Source organism: Gossypium arboreum, chromosome 9 (genome assembly GCF_025698485.1).
Source record: "Gossypium arboreum isolate Shixiya-1 chromosome 9, ASM2569848v2, whole genome shotgun sequence".
Lineage (NCBI taxonomy): Eukaryota > Viridiplantae > Streptophyta > Magnoliopsida > Malvales > Malvaceae > Gossypium > Gossypium arboreum.
Window position 1 is genome coordinate 80,226,749 of NC_069078.1, and position 21,804 is coordinate 80,248,552.

General features: G+C 30.0%; 3 protein-coding genes and 1 non-coding gene across 7 annotated transcripts; 2 read left to right on the forward strand and 2 right to left on the reverse strand.

Annotated features, from left to right (window-relative positions):
• The first annotated feature begins 3,427 nt into the window (after positions 1–3,427).
• On the forward strand, positions 3,428–3,499 carry TRNAQ-UUG (transfer RNA glutamine (anticodon UUG)). Its single transcript has one exon. It is a non-coding gene; the product is annotated as a tRNA-Gln (tRNA).
• A 2,095-nt stretch (positions 3,500–5,594) lies between these two features.
• LOC108455763 (uncharacterized) lies at positions 5,595–6,565 on the reverse strand. Its single transcript, XM_017754308.2, has one exon. It carries the CDS (start codon positions 6,368–6,370, stop codon positions 5,780–5,782), a length of 591 nt encoding a protein of 196 aa, XP_017609797.1. The 5' UTR covers positions 6,371–6,565; the 3' UTR covers positions 5,595–5,779.
• Positions 6,566–8,575: 2,010 nt separating this feature from the next.
• LOC108457475 (soluble inorganic pyrophosphatase 4) lies at positions 8,576–12,367 on the reverse strand. Of its 4 annotated transcripts, XM_053018921.1 has the most exons (10): positions 12,220–12,358; positions 11,885–11,897; positions 10,881–11,018; positions 10,751–10,779; positions 10,432–10,497; positions 10,241–10,348; positions 9,938–10,003; positions 9,722–9,842; positions 9,495–9,576; positions 8,576–9,008 (listed from the first exon to the last, which is right to left on the reverse strand). In XM_053018921.1, the coding sequence occupies exons 3-10, from the start codon at positions 11,014–11,016 to the stop codon at positions 8,966–8,968; spliced, it is 651 nt and encodes a 216-aa protein (XP_052874881.1). In that variant the 5' UTR covers positions 11,017–11,018; positions 11,885–11,897; positions 12,220–12,358; the 3' UTR covers positions 8,576–8,965. The 4 variants fall into 4 exon arrangements, with proteins under 4 accessions (XP_052874881.1, XP_017612047.1, XP_017612048.1 ...); XM_017756558.2 differs by lacking the exon at positions 11,885–11,897 and having other exon boundaries at positions 12,220–12,367; XM_017756559.2 differs by having other exon boundaries at positions 11,885–12,365.
• A 5,179-nt stretch (positions 12,368–17,546) lies between these two features.
• On the forward strand, positions 17,547–20,823 carry LOC108454104 (ras-related protein RABE1a). Its single transcript, XM_017752429.2, has 9 exons — positions 17,547–17,926; positions 18,045–18,155; positions 18,749–18,821; positions 18,909–19,009; positions 19,663–19,728; positions 19,926–20,023; positions 20,135–20,197; positions 20,279–20,371; positions 20,535–20,823. The coding sequence occupies exons 2-9, from the start codon at positions 18,083–18,085 to the stop codon at positions 20,616–20,618; spliced, it is 651 nt and encodes a 216-aa protein (XP_017607918.1). The 5' UTR covers positions 17,547–17,926; positions 18,045–18,082; the 3' UTR covers positions 20,619–20,823.
• Positions 20,824–21,804: the final 981 nt, after the last annotated feature.

Here is a 21,804-nt window from a genome sequence, read left to right on the forward strand (position 1 = left end):
AGGAATCTGTTCAATTTATCCTCTCTACTATTAAATGGTTCAATATAGTCCTTGTAGTATTAAAATGAATCAAATAAGTCCAAATTGGAATAGATTTAACATTTAATGTATAAAAATAATAATTTATTATTTAATAAATTTAATATTTTAAAAGTTTTTATGGTTTTGTAAGTGAAATTTTGTTTGAATTGAACTACAATTGAAAAAAAATTCAAGATATTTTTCCTACAATAAATATTAACTTTGTTACAATTTTGACTTATTTAATTTCTTTTAATACTATAGGGACTAAATTGATTCATTTAATAATAGAATAATTAATTTGATCCAATCTCTATAATACATGAATCTCTTTTACTGCTTTAACCTTTTTGTTTTTGGTTTAAAATTTGAAAATCTCCCTCAACTACTAGGACAATGGATAGGTCGCCCAAGAAGATCATTTGTGCGCCGTTGATCTGGATTACTTTTTTCAACCATATTAAGGCTCACGTGGCACTTGCTCCACATAAAACCGCGCTCCACTACTATTTGTTAAGTTATAACTTATCAATCCATATTTTAATTATATAGGTAGACTAACGGAGAGGTTACTTAATTATATTTTTTCTGTTCAGTTAATTATAAAAGTTGTAAAATGTTTATTCAATTATTTAATTTTATTTTTTTGTCACCAGCAGAATAACATAAAATGAAAATATTTAATAATTTAAGATAGTTGAATGACCAAAATAACAAAAAATAAATAAATAATTAATTATTTTATAATTTTCATAATTAAATGATAATAAATATATTAAATAACTATTAATATAGTTTATCCTAATTATATAGTAGATGGTGGAACTCATTGTACTTGGAAAAATTAGAGTAAAAATTTTACATATATAATAAATGATCCGATTTTTAATAAAATAAATTTATGATTAAAAAGGAATGGTTATAATAAATTATACGAAACATGTAATAAATTAAGACATAACTTGTAAATAATGTAAGAAATAAAAAAATGGCGCAAAAAATTTACTTGAACATAACATAAATTACTAAGATGATGACAATTAGACACCTTTAGGGAGGATGTTATGAACAAACTTGCTTCCAATAGACATGCTGCTAACGACCATCACGTTTTTGAATATTCTTGTAAACATCTAATATTTTGAGTTGAATTTGGTTTCCTGAGTGTAGTTTTGTAAATTTATAATTTTTTCGAATATATTGATCAATAAAATTATATTAATGCTTTATATATGATTCAAGTTTTGTCTATTTGGACAATGGGTTTACAATTTGGCCACACCCTAATCAAAGGATCAAATGTACAAAATAATCGGTACAATACTTTTATGCTCTTCACTAGTTGACCGGTGGATCTTATAAATCGAGGGTACTCAAAATAATGGGTTTTCAATTCCACCACGGTACTTGATGCAAACTGTTGCATTGCTAGTAACCATGATTGCAACTTGTTGTAAGAGTTGTCCCAATCCCGAGAGTTGAAAAATGACCCTTTGTTTCGCATACCAAGTTTTCCGATAATTTGATAATGTACTTATAATAATATTACATGTAGACGATCAGAAAAAAAAACAACACACGAATTCACAAATTACTCCATTTAATTTTCTCTTAAAATCATAATAATTTGCAGATGGTAAATAATTGGGTTGACTACAAAAATAGTCACTTTTGTTTGTCTCAAGTTATATTTTAGTCACTTATATTTGAAATGTTACGCTTTAGTTACGCTATCGTTTTGTAACATTTTACTCACTGAGTCTTAATTGTCACTAACGGTGTGACGGTAAGCTGATATGGCATGTTAAATCAACATTTCAAACGAAAATTTTAGAATTAGTGTTTATAATTTTTTTTTTGAGCAATTTAATTTTTTTATTTTATGTTCTTTGAACTTTATTTCTTTTATCCATTCTCTTCTCCTTGTCTCTCTATTTTCCTCTCTTCTTCCTTTTTTTTAACGTAGTTTTTCTATGTTTTCTATTTGTTAAAACTAATACCTATACTTTTATTTTTTGAACAATTTATTTTTATTTTTATTTCTTTATTTTCCTTTTCTTCTTCCCTTTATTTTTCTCTTTTTTCATATTGTTAACTACAAAAACATAATATTTGCCCAACAAATAAACCAAATCCTTGTTTCTTTCACATAATTTCTAAATTGAATTTCATTGAAAATTGAATATCAATTATTTTTAATCAAATCTCAATTTGAATATAACCTAATTTTGAAACTAAAATTGGATATAACTAATCAATATAAAAAATCATATCCTCAATCAAATCTAAACATATGTTGAATTTTTTATATTCAAAACAATTTTTATTTGTTTCCATACTTTTACAGAATCGTGTAAATTATTCATTTCATTTTCTTTTATTTTTGGATGAATAAAATTAAGGAAGTGATAAAATTGATCTAAACCTTCTTGGATATTCCCAAGCAAGTTTGATTTGAAGTCGAACATGAATGAACTGAAGAGAGAAAGGGAGCATGAATCAAACTGGTTTGGGTAAAGTTGATAGTAAGTTTCGTATGGTGGTCATTTTAGTCATTGAGAGTGTAGAGCTCGTTTGAAGAATATGTGAAACAATGTAGTTTTGAGAGGGCGAGAATGTTTTAGGTAAGTTAGACAAGATGGTCGTGGGGGGTTGATTAGGAGGTTAAAGGAACAAGCTCAAGAAACTTTATTGAGGGTGAATTGCCATAAGTCACGACTGGCGAGGTCTTCGAGTGAGTTGAGCTTGTGGGCTAGGTGATTGAGAGATCTAAATTGGTTCGTTAAAGTGATGATGGACGATGAGAGTTTGTAATTGTGGGGTGAGAATATGCGAAGCAACTTTTATTTTGGTTTCAGCTTTCATCTTTTATTTTTTTCATAAACATAAAAAAGTTTTACCAAATGAAAAATATAGAAAAACTACATTAAAAAAGATAGAGAAAGGAGGAAAACAAAAGAAGAAGCAGAAGAGTAAGGAAGACAATGAAAGTTAAAAAAACATAAAAGAAAAAAAATTTAAATTGCTTAAAACAAAAAAAATTACCGGGACCAATTATATAATTTAACCTAAACTTTTTGTTTGAAATGATTATTTAACGTGTTACATTAGCATACCATTACATCGTTAACGTAATTAACGGCTTAGTGACTAAAATGTTACAACACGTTAATGTAAGTAATTAAAACGTAACATTTCAAACATAACTAACTAAAATGTAATTTGAGGTAAGCAAAAATGACTATTTTTGTAATTTATTCTAAATTATTCGATTAGTATAAAATGATTTAAAATGATAATTACCTTGCTAATTGAGAATGATCCGTTCACAAACTTGCAGAATAATCACATACCCATTGCAAAATTTATTTTTGTTTTATTTTTATTTTAATCATGCAGTATCCTGGGTTCTATGGTGTAGTGGTTAGCACTCTGGACTTTGAATCCAGCGACCTGGGTTCGACTCCCGGTAGGACCTTTTTATTCGCTTAATTTAAGCAAAATTTCATTGATTCGGATAATTAGATCAATGTACATGATTATTTTAGTATTTAAGTTACGATAATAAAAACTAGATAGCATGTGGAAACCACGTGTATGGAGGTGATAATTAATAAAGTATAAAAATTAAGAGTTAAATTTAAGATAAAATTAGGCTACTTCAAATAAATTTTTAAATATGAAAGAATATTTTATAGATTCATTAATTGGTGCTTGGTTGATTAAATGATGATATAAATTAATGTTTGTTGAACCCAAATTATGACCTATTAATCGAGTATTTATTTTCTTCAAAAAATTTAGATTGAAATTATTATTAAATTAAAAAAGAAATTAATGATGGTTAAAGATTATCATAAAAATAAGTCACTTTGAATGTTGCTAATTAAATAAAATTAAATATTATTTCAATTATCACATTTTATAAAAATTATTTAAATATGTATTATTTATACTTACAATTATAATTACATGTAGTTGCACAACTATTAAAAAAATTGAATTAAAAGTGCTTTTTAAGATATACATCACTCAAAATTTTGTGTTGGCATTTGGCGAAGTAAGGGGCATACCTTTTTTCTTCTGAAAATTACGGATTGGGCCCTTTTCAGATTAATTGCACAAATAGGTCCTTTCTTCCGATTGGGTAGCTGATGTGGCAAAAACGCTTTGCTGACATAATGGCAAAATGTATAAAAATCTTCCTCAAGCGTTCTTTGTTTTATTCTTAATTCATGATGTTTTTAAGATTTTTTTTATTTTTAATTCATGTTTTTAACTAATGATTTCTTTTATTTATATAAATAAAACAATAAAATGTAATTATATAATGAAAATATATTTTCAATATCTCATTATGTTAAATATATTTTATTAATTTTAATATTATAAAATCATATAAATATTTTAAATATCATTATTTTAGATATAATTTTCAAATCTAAATATTATCTTTTATCCATTTCACGAGTGTGGCAAATTTATAATATAAATATTTATATAAAATATGAAAAGGACCAAAAAAAAAACCTTATAATAATAAGATAGCCTACTTTATATCAAGAATGATTTTCAGTTATTTTCCGATTTACTTAGGTGCATGATTAGCTCGTGTTCTCAATTTAGGGGTTTTAACTTTTTTAAGTATACAAGAGATATCGATTCCTAGAGATATTGCCAGTAGCAGCATACATGAAAAGTAAGGACAGAGAGGAAACAGAGTTGTTAATGGCACCGGCCATTTCGCCCAAACGTCTCTCCAAAAAATAGGAGATTTCAGGTAATAATATAGGTTTAAAAAATAAATTTAAACAAAAAAAATAAAATTTATTTAGAAAATGGATTAGGACTCAGATAAATTTCTTTTTGTCCTGGGCTAATAATAAAAAAGATCTTGCTATTTTGTTATTATTATTTTTATACTTTTTACTATTTTGCTATTATTTCATTATTATATTATTATTATTAACACTCATTTTATTATTAATTTTGTTACTATTTTATAAGTATTTATCTGTTAAATTATACTTATATTAGTGTTATTTAAATATTAAGTTAAAAAATTAATATAGCTAGGCCAGATCCAAATTTTAATATTTTTATCCGCGTCGGACTTAACAAAAATTTAAATCCATTCTTCAAATCGGATCTGAACCTATCAATTGAGCCTAAATTTTTGCTAATACCTGGCGATAAACAACTCTAAGCAGAACGCAATCATTTTTATTGACAAGCCCAACATGCCCTTTTGTAAGTGCAATTGAGAGATAGGTAGCCTTGCCCATTTGTACGTTGAAACCACAACACACCAATGTAAAGTGTAACCTTCCGATCTAGGTCCTGTCAATTTTCAATGGGAAAAAGAATGGAACATTCATTCATTACAATTTGCTGATGGAAATAATTCTTGCCTTTTCTTCTACCATCCAATACAGATACACCTCCATTATTAATGCTAGCATGAAAAAGGGTTTTAACTACTATTATTGGATGTGATAATAGCAACAAGAAATTGTTTTCTTTTTCTTTTTCAATTACATGATTACTTGAGCAAAAGCCAATTTTAAGAGCTATTTATTAAATGTGCAGATCAAGAATGGATGAGAATTGATTGGGGAACCTCCCCTTTACATGCATAACAAGGAGATACCAGAAGCAAAAGAACCAAATATTTCAATTTCAAAACCCCAACAACAGAGACTTCAAAACATATGAAATTTTAGTAGAATACAAAGACCAGCGAAAAGGGTATTCAATTTTATATAAACCTTGGAGAACTGGCACTGATATTCCTATGAAGAATACGACCCCCGGTGGTATCAGGCTCAGCATCCCCATCGATTAACTCCCTCAATCCCAAATTCACAACTTTCTCCTCCTCTTCTTTCTCTTCCTCAGCACGTGAAACAAGCGGCTTCCCCTGCAGTCTCTCAAAGTAATTGCCGTAAATATATTCAGGCGAATATCCATTTTCTTCATCAAACAGCATTATATGCCCATGCCACTCCCAAACCCGATAATCTGATCCTTTCTCTTCGTGAGAAGTGATGCAAATATGGTGGTCGTTGATGGTAACAGCTTGACCGGAGTTGGGTTTCAAAGGGTCGATTTTCCCCGAAAGGATGATCCGGATAATTTCTTTTTCGAGCTTGGATTCCTCTTTAGCGAGTTGGGTTTTGTTGGTATCATCGGAGTCGGAATCGGAGAAATTGGCGGCGTCGAGAAGGATGTCTTCGAGGGACTGAGTGAGAAAAGAGGTGGTGGTGGTAGTAGGACGGATTTGGAGTCTTCCCAACAACGTTTGGAGGAGGAGATTGTCGAAGTTTGTGGTGTTGCTGAAGGAGCTCATCGTCAAGGTGAAAAGGGGGTGTGGATTTAGGGTTTTAGAGGGCAGAAGATGAGAGGGTTTTGGGGGACTTTTTTCATTTTTGGAGGAGTTAGTTTTGTTTTGTATGATTTCTTTTGTTTGCTTTGCTGCTGGGGTAACTGAGGATTGGATTCGGTATTCTACCACCAGTATTAGCAGGGTGGTCACGTGGAGGCTCCGACACGCGTTAGTAATTTAAGGTTATTTTGCGTTTATTCATTTTTAATTTTAAGTACTAAAAGCACTCCCGAAAAATATTACAAAATTAATTTACCCTATATGAAGACTGCAATCAATTGAGCTTTTAATCTAAAAGGTGGTAATTAATTGAGTTTTATAATATATAATTTTTTGTCGAAGCCTTTGACGTGACAAAATTTAACAAGAAATTTGAAGTGTGATGACAATTAAATTTGTATCGAGTGTGGAATAAGGAGATTGCGAGATATTAAATTTAGTATTTTGTAGTTTAAGATAAATGATCAGTGATGATTTTAGCTGAACTGAGGTGATCCAACTGCTGTCATGTCACCTACCACAATAGTACTTATCAATATGTAAAAGACTTCAATGAAAAATTATATTATATGGGCTCAATTAAATTTTGAATTACTTTTTAGAAATTTTTAATACTTAAAACCCAATTTTTCACTAGTTTAAATTTGTGCACTCAATATTATTTACTAATAATAATTGAGATTCATACATTAACATTAAATCAAATATTAATTCTAAATATTTATTATTTATAAGTTTAATAGAACTTACAAATATATATACATATAGAAGAATTCAACAATATTTATCTCGGAGTAGGTATATCTTTAAGTTTGCTTAATGATGAATCATAAGTATATAGAATCTATGTGGTGGCCAAAAATCATAAAACTCAAGTATCCAAGTATGAGATATTGGTTTAATAGCCAGGTTGAGGTTGTGGAAATTTTGAAGTCAGAAGTTTAAGTGTTATTTTATGTAAATATGTGGATTTTTAATTTTTTCGGTTAATTAATTAATTTTAATTGATTATTAATTTTAATTTAATGATTAATTTATATTATAATAGTTGGTTTGAATTGAGTTGATTGTTAGTTTTTGAATTCATTATTTGCAATGATTGATTATATTGAAATAGTTGTAACTTCAAAAAAATAAAATTCTAAGTTAGAATTTAAATCATGTGCTTTGTAGATGAAGGATCTCACAATGAATGATTTAAATAATTGATGTGACAATAGAAATGTTAAGAAACGTATAAATTAATGTCTTGATTTGAATAGAACGATGGTTAAAATTCTTGTTTAACACCGATTTGAAATGGGTTTTAACTGTTTTACCCTCCTCTACCTCTAATATTATATAAAAAAATAGGATATATCTCAAAATTATATATGAATTTTGATTTAATGTACAATTGTATATATAAACTTTAATTTGGTGCAATTATACACATGAAACTCTAATTGTGGTTCAAATGTATACTTGCAACTTTAATTTTGATTTAATCATACACATTTAAAGAAATAAATATATCCATTTATTTTATATCGGATAAATATAACTATTTATGCATGCAATATATAAACATAAAATGATGTTATATCAATAATTGTGTTAATCATTTACAAGAATTGAATCAAATAAAAATTTATGTATAAAATTGCACAAAATCAAAGTTCATATATATAATTGCACATTAAATCATAGTTCATGTATAATCTTGGGATTTATCTCAAAATATAATTAGTGTTAACAATATTTAATAAAATAAAATAATTTATAAATTTATCAACCATTTCATATTAAAATAATATTATCTTTATTTCAAAAATGCAAAATTACTATCTTTTAAGGATTAAAATTTATAAATTTCTTTGATAAATAATTTTATAAATTTAAATAATTATTTGACCAAATTTTAAACAAAAAATTTGATGGATATAATAATTTAATTTAAGTTTATGATATAGAAGATTAATTTATAATTTATTAAGCAATTAATAATTAAAATAAAAATTTGTTATTAATCCTTGTATTTTAATACTTTAATGAATTTAATCTTTACACTTTAGTTCCATCAATTTTGGTTCTTACACTTTTAAAATTAGTCAATTTTAATCCTTGTATTTTTAAAATTTAAAATTTCAATACCAAATAAAAATAAAAATAAAAAAACGTGGGAGAGTATTTCTGTTTAAGCATTCCGTGATAATAAAAACAGTTCATAAGGTAAGGCACATCAAACAGTAAATAAAAGTGAGTGGGCGTAAATAAAAGTGAGTGGGCATCATACAACCCAAAATAGAACAAAAAAATTTAAGAGATAATGGAATGTAGCAATCACTCATTACACTGAGAATTATCTAAAATTATCGCCATCATTGCATAATTGTCATAAAACACCAACAGCCATGTCACCTATAAAATGAAAAACACATTTTCTTTGTCGCAAAACCAGTGAGTGCAGGGTGTTTCTGCCCGCACAAGGAGACGATGAATTTCTTGTATAGCAGCAACATATTCATATTCATATTAATATATATATTTGTATATAGACGGGGCACGGTGAATCGACAACTACCGCCTCAAGCTCTCCACGATGTAGTCCGCGTAGAGATTCCTTCAAAACAGAATGTTGAAATAAAATTAGATCTCTATTTTGAAACTGTTAACAGAGCATAAATGAATTTGGACACAAGCAAAAGTCTCCGAAAAGAAAGAATCACAAGCTGTAAAGCAACCCCACTTAAATCTTTAGTGTTATCCTTCCTTTTCCTTAAGCTGAAAGCTCTATTAGACTTGCATTTGATTAATTATATGAACGTGATCTATACGTATATATTTTCACACTAAGCATTTGAAAGAAAGTCTGATATAAGTAACAAGTTTTTCTTTTGCCTGTATCAGTATTATATTAATATATGTTGCAATGTCATTATCGTATTTAAGATATTTTATATTTTTATAAATTTTAATATATTCACAATTCATATTGAAAGGATTCTGAGATTCATGTATTTGTCATGTCATATTCTGCATCGATATTTTTAATTATTTTTTTGTGATATTTCCAGACTTGGATTGGAGACAGGAAACTATAACTTACAAGGAGTGTTGGATTGCCTCGTATGCAGTAGAGGCAGGCAGAAAGTCATTAACAGCAACTTCTTTGTTCTCATTCTTCTTATCTGCGGTATTTAACAAGGCAAAAGAAAGTTAATAGGCTTCAACTAATGGACCGGTCTAAAAAACATATCATATCCTTCAGAAGTTACATATAACACTTGCTTTACTAGAAAGCATAATTTAATTTTAGCCAAGAAAGATACATACAGTCTTCAAAGAAGCGACGGATTTCAGCCAGGCGGTGAGGTGGGAGTTCCTTGATATCATTGTAGTGACGATACTCAGGATCATCGGCACAGACAGCAATAATCTTGTCATCTTTCTCACCCTGCATTCATAAAATTCCAAAGTTTTCCTCGTTTGCTTTTATACACATCCATTGGTCAGGAGTATTTTAATCAGTGGACAGTGGTTAATCAGTACCTGATCAATCATAGGCATCAGACCTATAGCTTTAGCGCGAAGAAAGCATCCTGGAATAACTGGTTCCTGTATAAGTTTTAATGGTAACATAAGTGATAACATAAAATTTTTAGAGCTCTTATCAATTATGATTTATAAGTATTGCATGTGGCATTGGCCGATGTATGGAATTTATAATACTGTGCCAAACATAGTGCACTAGGCAAACCGAGCCATTACAAGAGAGTTCCAAAGCATGAAACATGCTTCACAACCATGAATTAGATTGATATTTTAGATACAGATGTGGATCAAAAAGCGTACCTGCATAATGATCAAGACATCCATGGGATCATTGTCTTCACAAAGAGTACGAGGGATGAATCCATAGTTGTGAGGATACACAACTGATGAGTAAAGCACTCGATCAACCTTCAAAATTATGCACCTTTATCAGCAACCAATTAAATTCTACAAAGAGTGGCAAATACATTTGGACAGTTAATAGTAATTACCATGATCAGACCAGTTTTCTTGTCAAGTTCATATTTCACCTTGCTACCTTTTGGGATTTCAATCACCTGTAGATATTAACCACGTCTTCAGTACAAGTATAAAGAGCTCTGAAATGTAAAAAATTCTCAAACATGATAACTGAGAAATACGGCCATGAGAAAAAGATTTAAAATGCCAAATGTCTATAAGAAATGTGTTAGGAGACAACCAAACACCTACTTATTGTAGAACTCTACAAAAGCATTTTATTAAATGTCAAACGTGCCATCCAAAATGTAATGCTAATGGTTAGGGGAAGGTAAATTTTAGTATACTTACACAGTTGAAAACCATTGGAGCTCCAGGTCCTACAAGAAAATTTTTACAAATAGTAGAAAAAAAGTACATTATTAGATTTACAACATACCAACAGAAAACACACACACTGAGCTTAAGTTGACATTCATACCAATCTCAAGATCATGCCATGGGTGAGCAGCAACAGACCTTCTGCTCATCGATGAAAGAATCCTTTCATTCAAAGGAGGATGTGATGCGTGGTGAGAGCCAGAGGACTTGGTTGGAGTCTCAATTGGTGGTGCCATCTCTGTGAGTTACAAACAATGTATCAATAACTACTATAAAAAGTTCATGAAAGGATTACAGTTCCATATAAAATTCTCAAGATTAAATGCTGAAAGTCCCATTGATCTGTTACATTTCTTTTTCTTTTAATTTATAGATCATATTGCTTAACCAAAATAAGCATCTAAAACAAGAAATTTTTCGCCCAGGCATTGGCCTTCTCTTTCATAAAACTTGAATTTCTTTTAACGCGGAGCTTTTCTGCTTGGCAAGCTAAAGGTTTTTCTTAGCAGCAGATTATTATGATAAAGGACAAGAAGCAAACATATCAAGGCAAAACTCTCAAGAACCTAAAAGTAAATTGGGAAAATATACCAAATAACTTAACTTATTAAAAATTTTCCTCATCTCTGTTTCGTAAAATAAGAATAGCAGATAATTAAATTTTCTACAACGTTTCCTAGCACAGTATCTTGCACAGAGATTACACGGAAAAAAATTGAGAACCTTGTTTGGAATTAAAAAAATGTAGGGGTATAAAATAATAAACACCAGATCTATAAAACTATTAACAAATGCTAAAAGGAGGAAATACAGAACAAAAGTTAATATTAAAAAAACGTGATTTCAGCTCAAGATCAACTCCAGATAAATTTTCAGCAGGAACTTACTAAAAAAGAAAAAGAAAAACAACTGATCTCCGATAATTTTAAAGCAAAAGAATAAAGGAAAAATACGCATTTCTTCCATGCTGCAGCCTAAACACAAGTTACAACTTACAACAAGAGGAAGCAATCAGATCCAGCAATAGAGCATAAACGAGGAGAAACGGAGCTTAAAAACGAAAATTAAAGATCTAAAACGTTGAAAAATGCATTTTAAACGTACCTTCAGCGGTTTCCTGTTCTTAAGAAAATAAAGCTTTCAAGAAGCTAATTGAAAAGAAGAAAACGCACAGATCTCGAAAAACAAAGAGAGCAAGCAAAAAAGAGAAAGGTTAAAAGAGAGGTAATGATAAGAACGAATTAAAACCCTATAGAAACACTTAAGGTGGAGCAAAGAAAAGCTTGATGCCTTCTCGCTCTCTTTCCTCGTTAGAATTTAAAGGCAACCCCCCGCTCGATACCATAGGGAGGAGAAGTAATAAAAAAAAAGTGTAAATTAAAAAATATAAAAAACGTAAAATGAATAAATAAATAAACAAAAAGAGGGAAATTCCTTACGTTTCATACGGCGCGGAGAGAGAAAAAAAAATGTGAACCGCCGATACTCTGCGGAGGCGAATAAATCGTGGCACGTCGTCTGGTGATGAGGGAAAAATAGTATGGGGCCCACTTAGCTCACAACGTTCCATAATTAATAAGTCATGGATAATTATAATTTTATAAGAAAAAAAGTATTGTAGGTAAAATGGTATAAGGGAGCTAAAAACTTTTCAAGTTTAAAATTAAATTGTATGTTTCTATCATAATATAAATAAAAATATACTTCCATTATTTAGTAATTTTTATAATTTTGAAAGATTAAATTATTTTTTTATTTTTGAAATTAAAATATAATTTTATTATTATTAATCTAAAATTTTATAAATTATAAAGAATTTAAATGAAAAATCTTCTTAAAAATAAAACCCTGCTAACTTTTGATTCTGCCATTATATGTACACGTAATGTTTTACCCTTAAGTCATATTTCTAAATTTATATTTTTAAAATTAGTATAAATATAATAAAGTTATAGAATAATTGAAATTTTATCCGACTATTTAATATATATATATATATATATTAGATTTGTCATATTATATGTACAATAATTATTTTAAAAATTCAAAACTATTTATTTGAAAATTGGGCCATTTTGTGATTGAAAGCTAAGGGGTCTCGGTCAGGGCGTCTTCTTTGATTCTCCGAGATGGTTGGGTACTACTACGAATGACATTGGATGTATTACTATAAATGTGGTGTGTGGTAGCCACCTGTCTTCTGTTATGATTTTTTTTTAAATAATTACGAACTCGTTGGTTCAGTTTATTCTATTATTCAAAAATTCGAAATCAGTACAATATAACAATCTCTCTTATCCTTAAAATCTTTTCCTTTTAATTATAACATTCACAATAAAATTATGGAGTATGGAAAAAAAAAGTTGAGAGAATGTCGGTGTAGAAGGAAACGAGGTGGTAACGTCTGAATGAAAAAAAAAAAAAACAATATGTGTAGAAAAGGTATGTTGAAAGCAAAGCTAGCCCGAAATGAATGGAAAGAGCGTGAAGAAAGAAATCTTGAATGTGGTGGTGCTGATACGTGATGGTGTTGGAGCATTCTAGGATTGGAGAAAAGCCCTTATCCCCTGGCTGGCTGGCGAAGCACATGCCGGTTGACTTCTTTCCCATATAACTACCATTCAAATAAAATAAAAGCACATAGCTGACGTTAATCTAATCCTAGTCCTATATATCCTGCCAACTACACGGTTTGAATTTTAATTGCTACATTGACGCAGGCAACGGGACAAAAAGTAACGTATGACCGACGAAGTCAAGTATTGGAGTCGTCTTTCATTCTTCAACCCTACCAGTAATTGGCGCAGTGATTTGTTGAATTCTTAACATTTGGCGTAATTCCTTTTTTCTTTTTCCTTTTAAAATCAGTTTCATGCTTATTTAATCAGCACCCATTTGCCATATGTTTGAATGTTTCCGATCCTCCTTCAAAGAAAAAGAAAAAGAATGTTTCCGATCCATTTGCCATTTGGACCATGTTGTTCCCTCCAATTCTGCCCAATGTCTATGTTTTCCTTTTACTTTTTCTTTATTAGCCATAAAAAATTAGTACGTTGAAATTATCTCATTTTTTTAAACAGTATAAAATTTCAAAAATGAAAAAAACAAAAAGTTTTTAAAGAATATATATCTTTTGTAACTTTTCAAAATTTTGAAAATTTCCACTATAGGTCAATTTTACAAATATTATTTTAAGTGGTATTCACATAAAACTCTTTTAAAAAAATAACTTTAAAACTTAAATTTAATCTAAATGAACAAAATTTATTTGTTGATATTTTGAGAAAGAAACAATAACTTCCTAAAATACTTATTCTCAAATGATCAGTTAGCTAGTCGTTGAGATTTGGGCATATCTTGAGACAATATTTAATTTCCATTTTTTTCTTTATAATTGTTTTCTTTTCTTTTACTTGTGAACAGAAAGGTTGATAACGATACTCGATCTGTATGCACGATTATCTTTTGCGTGACTTGGTACCAATAAATGTATTGAATAATAGCAGAAGATAAGGCATTTAACAACCGACGGTGTATGGAATAATAATACCAATAACACTAAAAGTGTAAAATGCTTAACTTTTTTTTTTTCATTAATTACTGAAATTAGATGCTTTAATACAGTTCATTAAGCTGCTACGCCTGAAAATATATCAATAGTTAGATAAATCATGTATAAAATATGTTATTTAATAATTTTCTTTGCTGTTAGGAGTAATAATCACAAATTTCAAACAAATATTATATAATTAATATGAAAATTTTAAAAAATCTAGAAGCTTAACTTGATTTGCATCTTATAATATATAAATGAGATAAATGAAATCCAAAAAAAAATTAGATAGTTATATTATTTAGATTGAACTATCATTTTTCAACTCAACTTTGAATAATTTAAGTTCAAATTACCGACAAACTATTAGGTGAGGTGACAACGATTTTATTTACATAATAATGAACACTCGAAAAACAAATTTGTTGCGAAGGATTTACATTAAATTGTTGATAATAGATACCAAAGAGAAGGAAAAGAGGGTGGAAATAAAGTTCGATTCCCTCACGTAAGGTGGAGAATTGGATGATAAGTAAGGGAGAAGGAGAAAGAGGAATAATTGGGAAAGAATCGTCATTCTCTTGTGTGTCTAGGCTTATATAGTGGATTATCCACTTATCATTTGTCTCGTAGTGGTGTTTGGTGGGTTTTATGGTTTTACGGATAAGTCAAAAGTTAATGGTCAGAATTCAAATATCAAATGAGAATTATTAGTGAAGGTTGGTTTATCGTTATGGTACATGTTGCGTGATCTTGTCACTGTCATAGGTTATCTTACTCTAACACCATCATATTTTAAAGTACTGCCAGATGACAAATAAGTTTATTTATCTTTAAGTAAGAGATCTCATTCTCAAATAAAAGATTTTAGGTAGAAAATATATTATGAAAAATTATCACGAAAAGTTTAATGTGGAATGCTCACAATTTCACTGCATGTCTCTTATGGTAGGGTATAACAGATGCTTTGGCTTAACATAGATTAATATCTAATACGATTTGAAAATACCCTCAGTTAAGAGAAAAAAAAAACTTTAGTTCATTTAGAGGTGTTCATGGGCCGGGCTACTCGGCCTGCCCGAAATGTGAGAAGATTTGGGCAAAAATATAATCCCGAAAAATTGGCTTGGACAAAAAAATAACGCCCGTTTAAAAAATGGACCGGGACTTAGGTAATATATTTTAGCCCGGGCCTGACCCGAATTCACTAAAGGACAAAAAAATTCTGTATTTTTTTTAATGTTATTTTCTTGTTGTTTTCTCCCTATTTTGCTACCATTTTACTATTATGTTGCTACTATTTTGTTGTTATTGTTTGGATATTATATAAAACTTATTTTCTTATTAATTTTGTTATTATTTTAAAGGCATTTGTTAATTTTTATTATTATTTTAGAGGCATTTGTTTGTTAAGTTGCATCTATCTTTAGTTTTATTTAAGTCTATATATTTTTTAAAATTTATTTTCAATTTGTTGGGAAATATTTGTTTTGATATTTTTAATATTTTTGATGTATAATATATTTAAAATAATACAAAAATTAATATGGGCCGGGCTCAGATTTTAGTATTTTTATTCGAGTCGGGCTTGAACAAAATTTTAATCCCGTTTTTTAGACCCGACCCGACCCGACTCTAATAAATAGGCATACTTTTTAATTGAGCGCAGCCCAAACCCAACCTAGCCCGCCATGAACACCTCTAAGTTGATTCGTTTCATCGGGCTAGCTTTCCAGTTTTGCAAACATTGGGTACGGTTCATTGCCTTGAAAGAGAATGAGTACCACTACCAATGCCTAAATACTAATGGCATTTTTCTTTTCAAGAATATGTTATTTGGAAGCTTTTTGACCGAAAACAATAATTGTCGGGAATTTGATTTTTGATATATATTTTTTATTTTAGAACTTTACGAATTTACTTCCAAACTTCATTAAGCTGACCAACTAAGCTGCATTTGGTAAGGAGAAAAACGAGGGGAAGAAAATAATTACTGCTTCATTAGTTTAGGCGTAAAATTTGAAAATAAAACCTTTTGATCACAAAGTATAAATAGATTTATAAATTCAAAATAATTAATATTTTTCACATATATAAAAATAAAAATCACAAATAAATAATAATAGAAGTACAATTAACCTTATCTACAACAAGCGTTTAATTGTTATAGTGATTTAATTATTATATACCTATAATAACATTTGAGATTTAAACTATATTTTAAAAATTTAAATTAAAATTATAATATAATAATATCAGTTAGTTAATAAATTTTACTGATTCAATCTCAATAGAATTTTAAACTCTACAAATAAAGTTAAGAGTTAACAAATATCTTATACAAATATAATAATTTATTAAAAATATATTTTTAAAAGAAAACATATATATCAAAATAAAGTAAAAATAAAATCAAAATCATAACAAAATGTTATTATAGAAAATAGACATCACCATATAAATATTCGTTTTATAATAAGTTTTGTCCAAGGTTCCTTCTCGATTTATTATGTATCAAGAGGAAAAAAAAAAAATACCGGAGCCGAAAACTAGAAATTAAAAAAAAAATTAAAACAGAAAAGGCCCAAAATCCTTGGGGTAAGTGTGTTGACCGGGTTGATCTTCAAAGCAGAAAGTATAATAAATAAATAAACCGAAATAAAAATAAAACATCCAAAAAAAACCCGGTTCATTTTTTTTTGTTTTTGCGTTCAAATTGATTTATTGTTAAACATGTTTAGGTACAAAATGTTTATATTCAATGTGGTGCATTTTTTTATGTTACAATATTTAATTTTATCATTATTTTTTATTTTTATATTAACTATAAATAAATACACTACTCATCTAAAAAATCCTTAATCAATTAATTTGATTTAATCTCAACAACATTGATGGTACTTATATAGAGTTAGTTGATTGACTATATAAAATGATATTTATGTCTTTATAATGCAATAATAAATAGCCATGAGATTAGAACTTGTAAGGAAGAAATATTTAGGCCACTTTGATGTATTTTCTTTTCTTTTCCTTTTGGCCTTTTTAATAAAAAATAAGAACAAATAACTAAAACATCAACGAGAAGCTGAGTTAGCAATATATTAATTATTTTAAATAAATTGATCATATTTGGAGGAAAATGTCAAACATTGAATTGGAATTTCAAGCTTTTAAATAAAAGATACAAATTATTATCTTAATTAATATAATTCAATAGAAGTGCAATTTAAAAAAAAAATTCTTTGTTTGCTGCATCCTTGCTGTACATCGCATGCATCACCGACGTTTAACTAACAGCTTACGGACCGGAAAGCCCACTCATTCATTCTCTTCAACCAGCTATTTTCTCTTCGTTGACGAATTAAAAAAGAAGTAAAGAAAAAACCGCCCGTTAGATTCACACAGATCTGAACACTAAATATTAATCCAACGGTTGGGACTGCGGAGTCGAATCCAATAACTTATTTCTTGAATTTATTCCTCTTTTCTTCAAAAATTATTTTCTCCCTAAGAAAAAAAATTAAACAGCCGACCGGTGCTGACGTACCAGAGACGCTTCACCAGATCTCACTTTTCTCTTCCCTGATCTGGTATTGCGTTCTTTTCAATTCACCAAATAAAATTTAAAAAAGAAAAAACAGTTTATTTCTTTTATTTTTTTTCCAATTTTCACAGTGATTATTAACGGCGTTTCCTTTTCTGGTGTAGGGTTTATTCGTTAGTTCCGATAAATTTATTCTATTCCCATGGCTGCTCCACCTGCAAGAGCTCGAGCCGATTATGACTACCTCATAAAGCTCCTTTTGATCGGCGACAGCGGTAACTATCTCTTTTCCTTCTCTATATCTTGATTTGAGATGAGATCTACTGTTTAATCGACATTGACTTTGTGAAATGTAAGGGTTCCTTGAAAGGATTTGATGTTTTATTAAATTTCTAAATATGGAAAACTTAGATGTGAGAGCTTTCAAGGTCATTAGCTTAGATTAGGTTTCATTTTAGGTTTATAGGTGATACGATAATTCGGAAAATTATTGTTTGTTTCAGTGATTTTATGATGAATCTATACCAATGGCGTCTTATATTTTATGTTGTAGTTTTTAATGTTTTCTGCCTCAATATAGCTAGTTGCCATGGGAATGTTCTCGTGTCACTTGGTGGCTACTGAGGATGGATGCGAAGGCTGAGATAGGAAAAGAAGGATACAAGGTTTAATATGTATATTTGCATAAGAGACCTTTCTTAATACAAGGGATTGCCTGCTATAAATAGTTTTATTTTATTTATTATTGTAATTTGGGATTAATAGTTCATACTGTAGCGATTTTTTAAAGGAGTTTTATTGAGAACCTGCACTTCCTCAAGAATTTGAGTTCCATGTAACTCTTTTATGCTATCATGCTGTTGGGCAGGTGTGGGTAAGAGTTGCCTGCTTTTGCGTTTTTCGGATGGCTCATTCACTACAAGTTTTATCACGACAATTGGGTAGGTATTATCTAATAACAGTGTAGTGGTATATTATTATTTCAACAAGGGGCATGTTGTTTAATAAGGTTGTGTTTTCTTTGGCAGAATTGACTTTAAGATAAGGACCATAGAGCTTGATGGAAAAAGGATCAAGCTGCAAATTTGGGATACTGCTGGGCAAGAGAGGTTTCGTACAATTACAACTGGTTAGATTTTTGGCTTTGAAGGTGTCACTGACTAGAAATGAAATACCCAATCAGAACAATTGCTTATCTGATAGATAAAATAATTCAATAGCAGGACTTGGGTATTGTTTTGCATAAACCTGTTATTTGCAAGTGTTGTCCTATGATCCGGGTTACATTAGTTATCACTCTAATACTCAAATTTAATAACATCTCTGGATCAAGGTGGTTGTTGCTTTGCATTCTCTTTTTTGTGCTTTTCAGTCTGCTAGGAAGTTAGGAGTTTGTATGCCTCAGTGTTTTGTCTATCTCATGCTTGCCAAGCGCCTCCTATTGTAATGCTCTATAATTATAGGACAGGACTTGGAAATAAAATTACAAAGAAAAAATGTTTAGGAGTGAAATTCTTTCAGTCCTCTAGAGGCATAGCTGTTATTATTATCTTTGTGGGTGTTTGGAAATTTCACATCTAGATAATTTTCTCTTTGTTCCATGCCCCAAACGTGGTTCCTTGCTCTTTGTTTCCCCTAGAAACAAAAGTTATCTTAGTTTTACCCTTTTGGGCAGGCTTTGGTGGCTCTAAGTGCCTACTTTCCTAATACATCTGGATTTTATTGTATTCTGAAGTCTTTTCTTGTTGACAGAGAACTAAAGTAATATCTCTTTTTGTGCAGCTTACTACCGTGGAGCCATGGGCATATTGCTTGTGTATGACGTGACTGATGAATCATCTTTCAATAGTAATTACTGAACTTTTTGTCATTTGAACTTTGGACTTTATTCACATGATTCATCTTAACCAAATTTTTAATATTTAGAAATGTTTTCCACCTAATTTGCTTGTTACTGGAACTTGGAAGTATACTTATTATCCATTGGTTTGAAATTTTAGTCCTTAATTTTCCTATCAACTCGGCTAATGTTAATTTTTTCTTAGACATTAGAAACTGGATTCGAAATATTGAACAGCATGCTTCAGACAACGTGAACAAGATTCTAGTGGGTAATAAGGCTGACATGGATGAAAGTAAAAGGGTCTGTTCTTTCCCTCTTGTACTTTGTGCATCTTTATATGCATTTTTGTTTACCCCTTTGTTTACTATATTGGATATTTTTCTTAAGTCTATCGAGGAACTTCTTTTTCAGGCTGTCCCTACCTCAAAGGGCCAAGCTCTTGCTGACGAATATGGCATCAAGTTCTTTGAGACTGTATGTAATTTTTGCTTCAGATGCTGTAATTACTTTTGTAGTTGATATTTTTATATGCTTAAGACTTACTCTATCTTGCAGAGTGCAAAAACAAATTTAAATGTCGAGGAGGTTTTCTTTTCAATAGCCAGGGACATCAAGCAAAGACTTGCTGACACTGACTCAAAGGCTGAGGTATGGATTCTTGTGCTCGAACTATCAACTTTTCTCGTAACATATATGCAGTACTTTTGATAATTGTGCAAATCCTTCTTTAACACACGTCTCTTGTGATAACTATTCTAATTAATTTACATATATGGTTATCTTTTTATTAACTTTTTCTGGGTCTTTACAGCCACAGGCAATCAAAATTAACCAACAAGACCAGGGAGCTGGGGCTGCGGCAGCTGCTCAAAAATCATCTTGCTGTGGAGCTTGAACAAACTACATTGCGGATGAGATCTGAAGGGTACATTTTCTTCTCTATGGTGCCATTTTGATCCTGGGAAAACTAATTTGTTACAACTATTTTGTTTATATTCTCCTGCATATCATTATTTTACAGCTGCTACTGTCTGGTGTGAAATGTTATTAGATCTTGGTATTTTGCAATATTAATTATATTAGATTATTTGTTTAAATAACGTGCTTGAAGGCAAATCTACCTACCATTTTGATGTTCGGAATTTGAAACTAAGAACAGCCCTGGTAAATTGGTGAACCACATGAAATCGTGCCAAGAATTGGAGTATAATTGAATCAATAGATTTGTGAAGTTTATGTCTCCAAAATGAAAGGATCGTGTTCAAGCTAATCCTTTACCTCTCCTCTTATCTGGACAGAGTTAAAACCCAGATTACGATCGATTGATTTCCCCCTTGAAAAAGTTCCCGCTCGATAGATAGGTAAGAATAAGCCTTAGACCCAAGTAAACTCGCTTAGCCTCGATTGATTTATGCCCTTAACCGTGGTTATCCCAAATATACATTGTTAATGATGATGGGATTGAGGAGGATGGTAGGCTCCTTGGCCTAACTAACATTTAACATTGCAATGATGGGATGGAATGTACTTTGTTATACTGCATTGCCTAATCACCTGGAAATGCTGCTTTATTTTTTTGGTAGGTAGCATCATTGTTTGTTACAACTGACTACTAGATTTACAAAGACGTATTTCTGATATCGCAAACAATTGAGGCATTTGGATGAGTCGTGTTCTCATGTTTATCTTGATTCGTTTCAACTGCTATATATTTTTATTCCTCAACTTGCTCAATAAAGCTTAACAGAATCAAAATTGATTAGTTGGTAATTATTAGCCAATACTGAATAATCACAACTGAGTCAAATTGATGAACAGGCGGCGCCACTATATCCGAATTAATCACAATTAAAATAATGGTTATGGAACAACAGGGTATGTCGGGCCGCTTTATTTTTTTCCTCTTTATCTCTGGTTTCCGAGGTATCTTTTTCGGCTCCCTTACGAGAAAAGTAAACTTATTGGAAATTATGAGTACCCAACTAAGGGGAATCTCTTTTTAATAGTAATGCAATAATGCAATGCAGACAGGGAATCTCTTTTTAATAGAAAAGTTTTTAAACAATAACTTTTGGGACAGA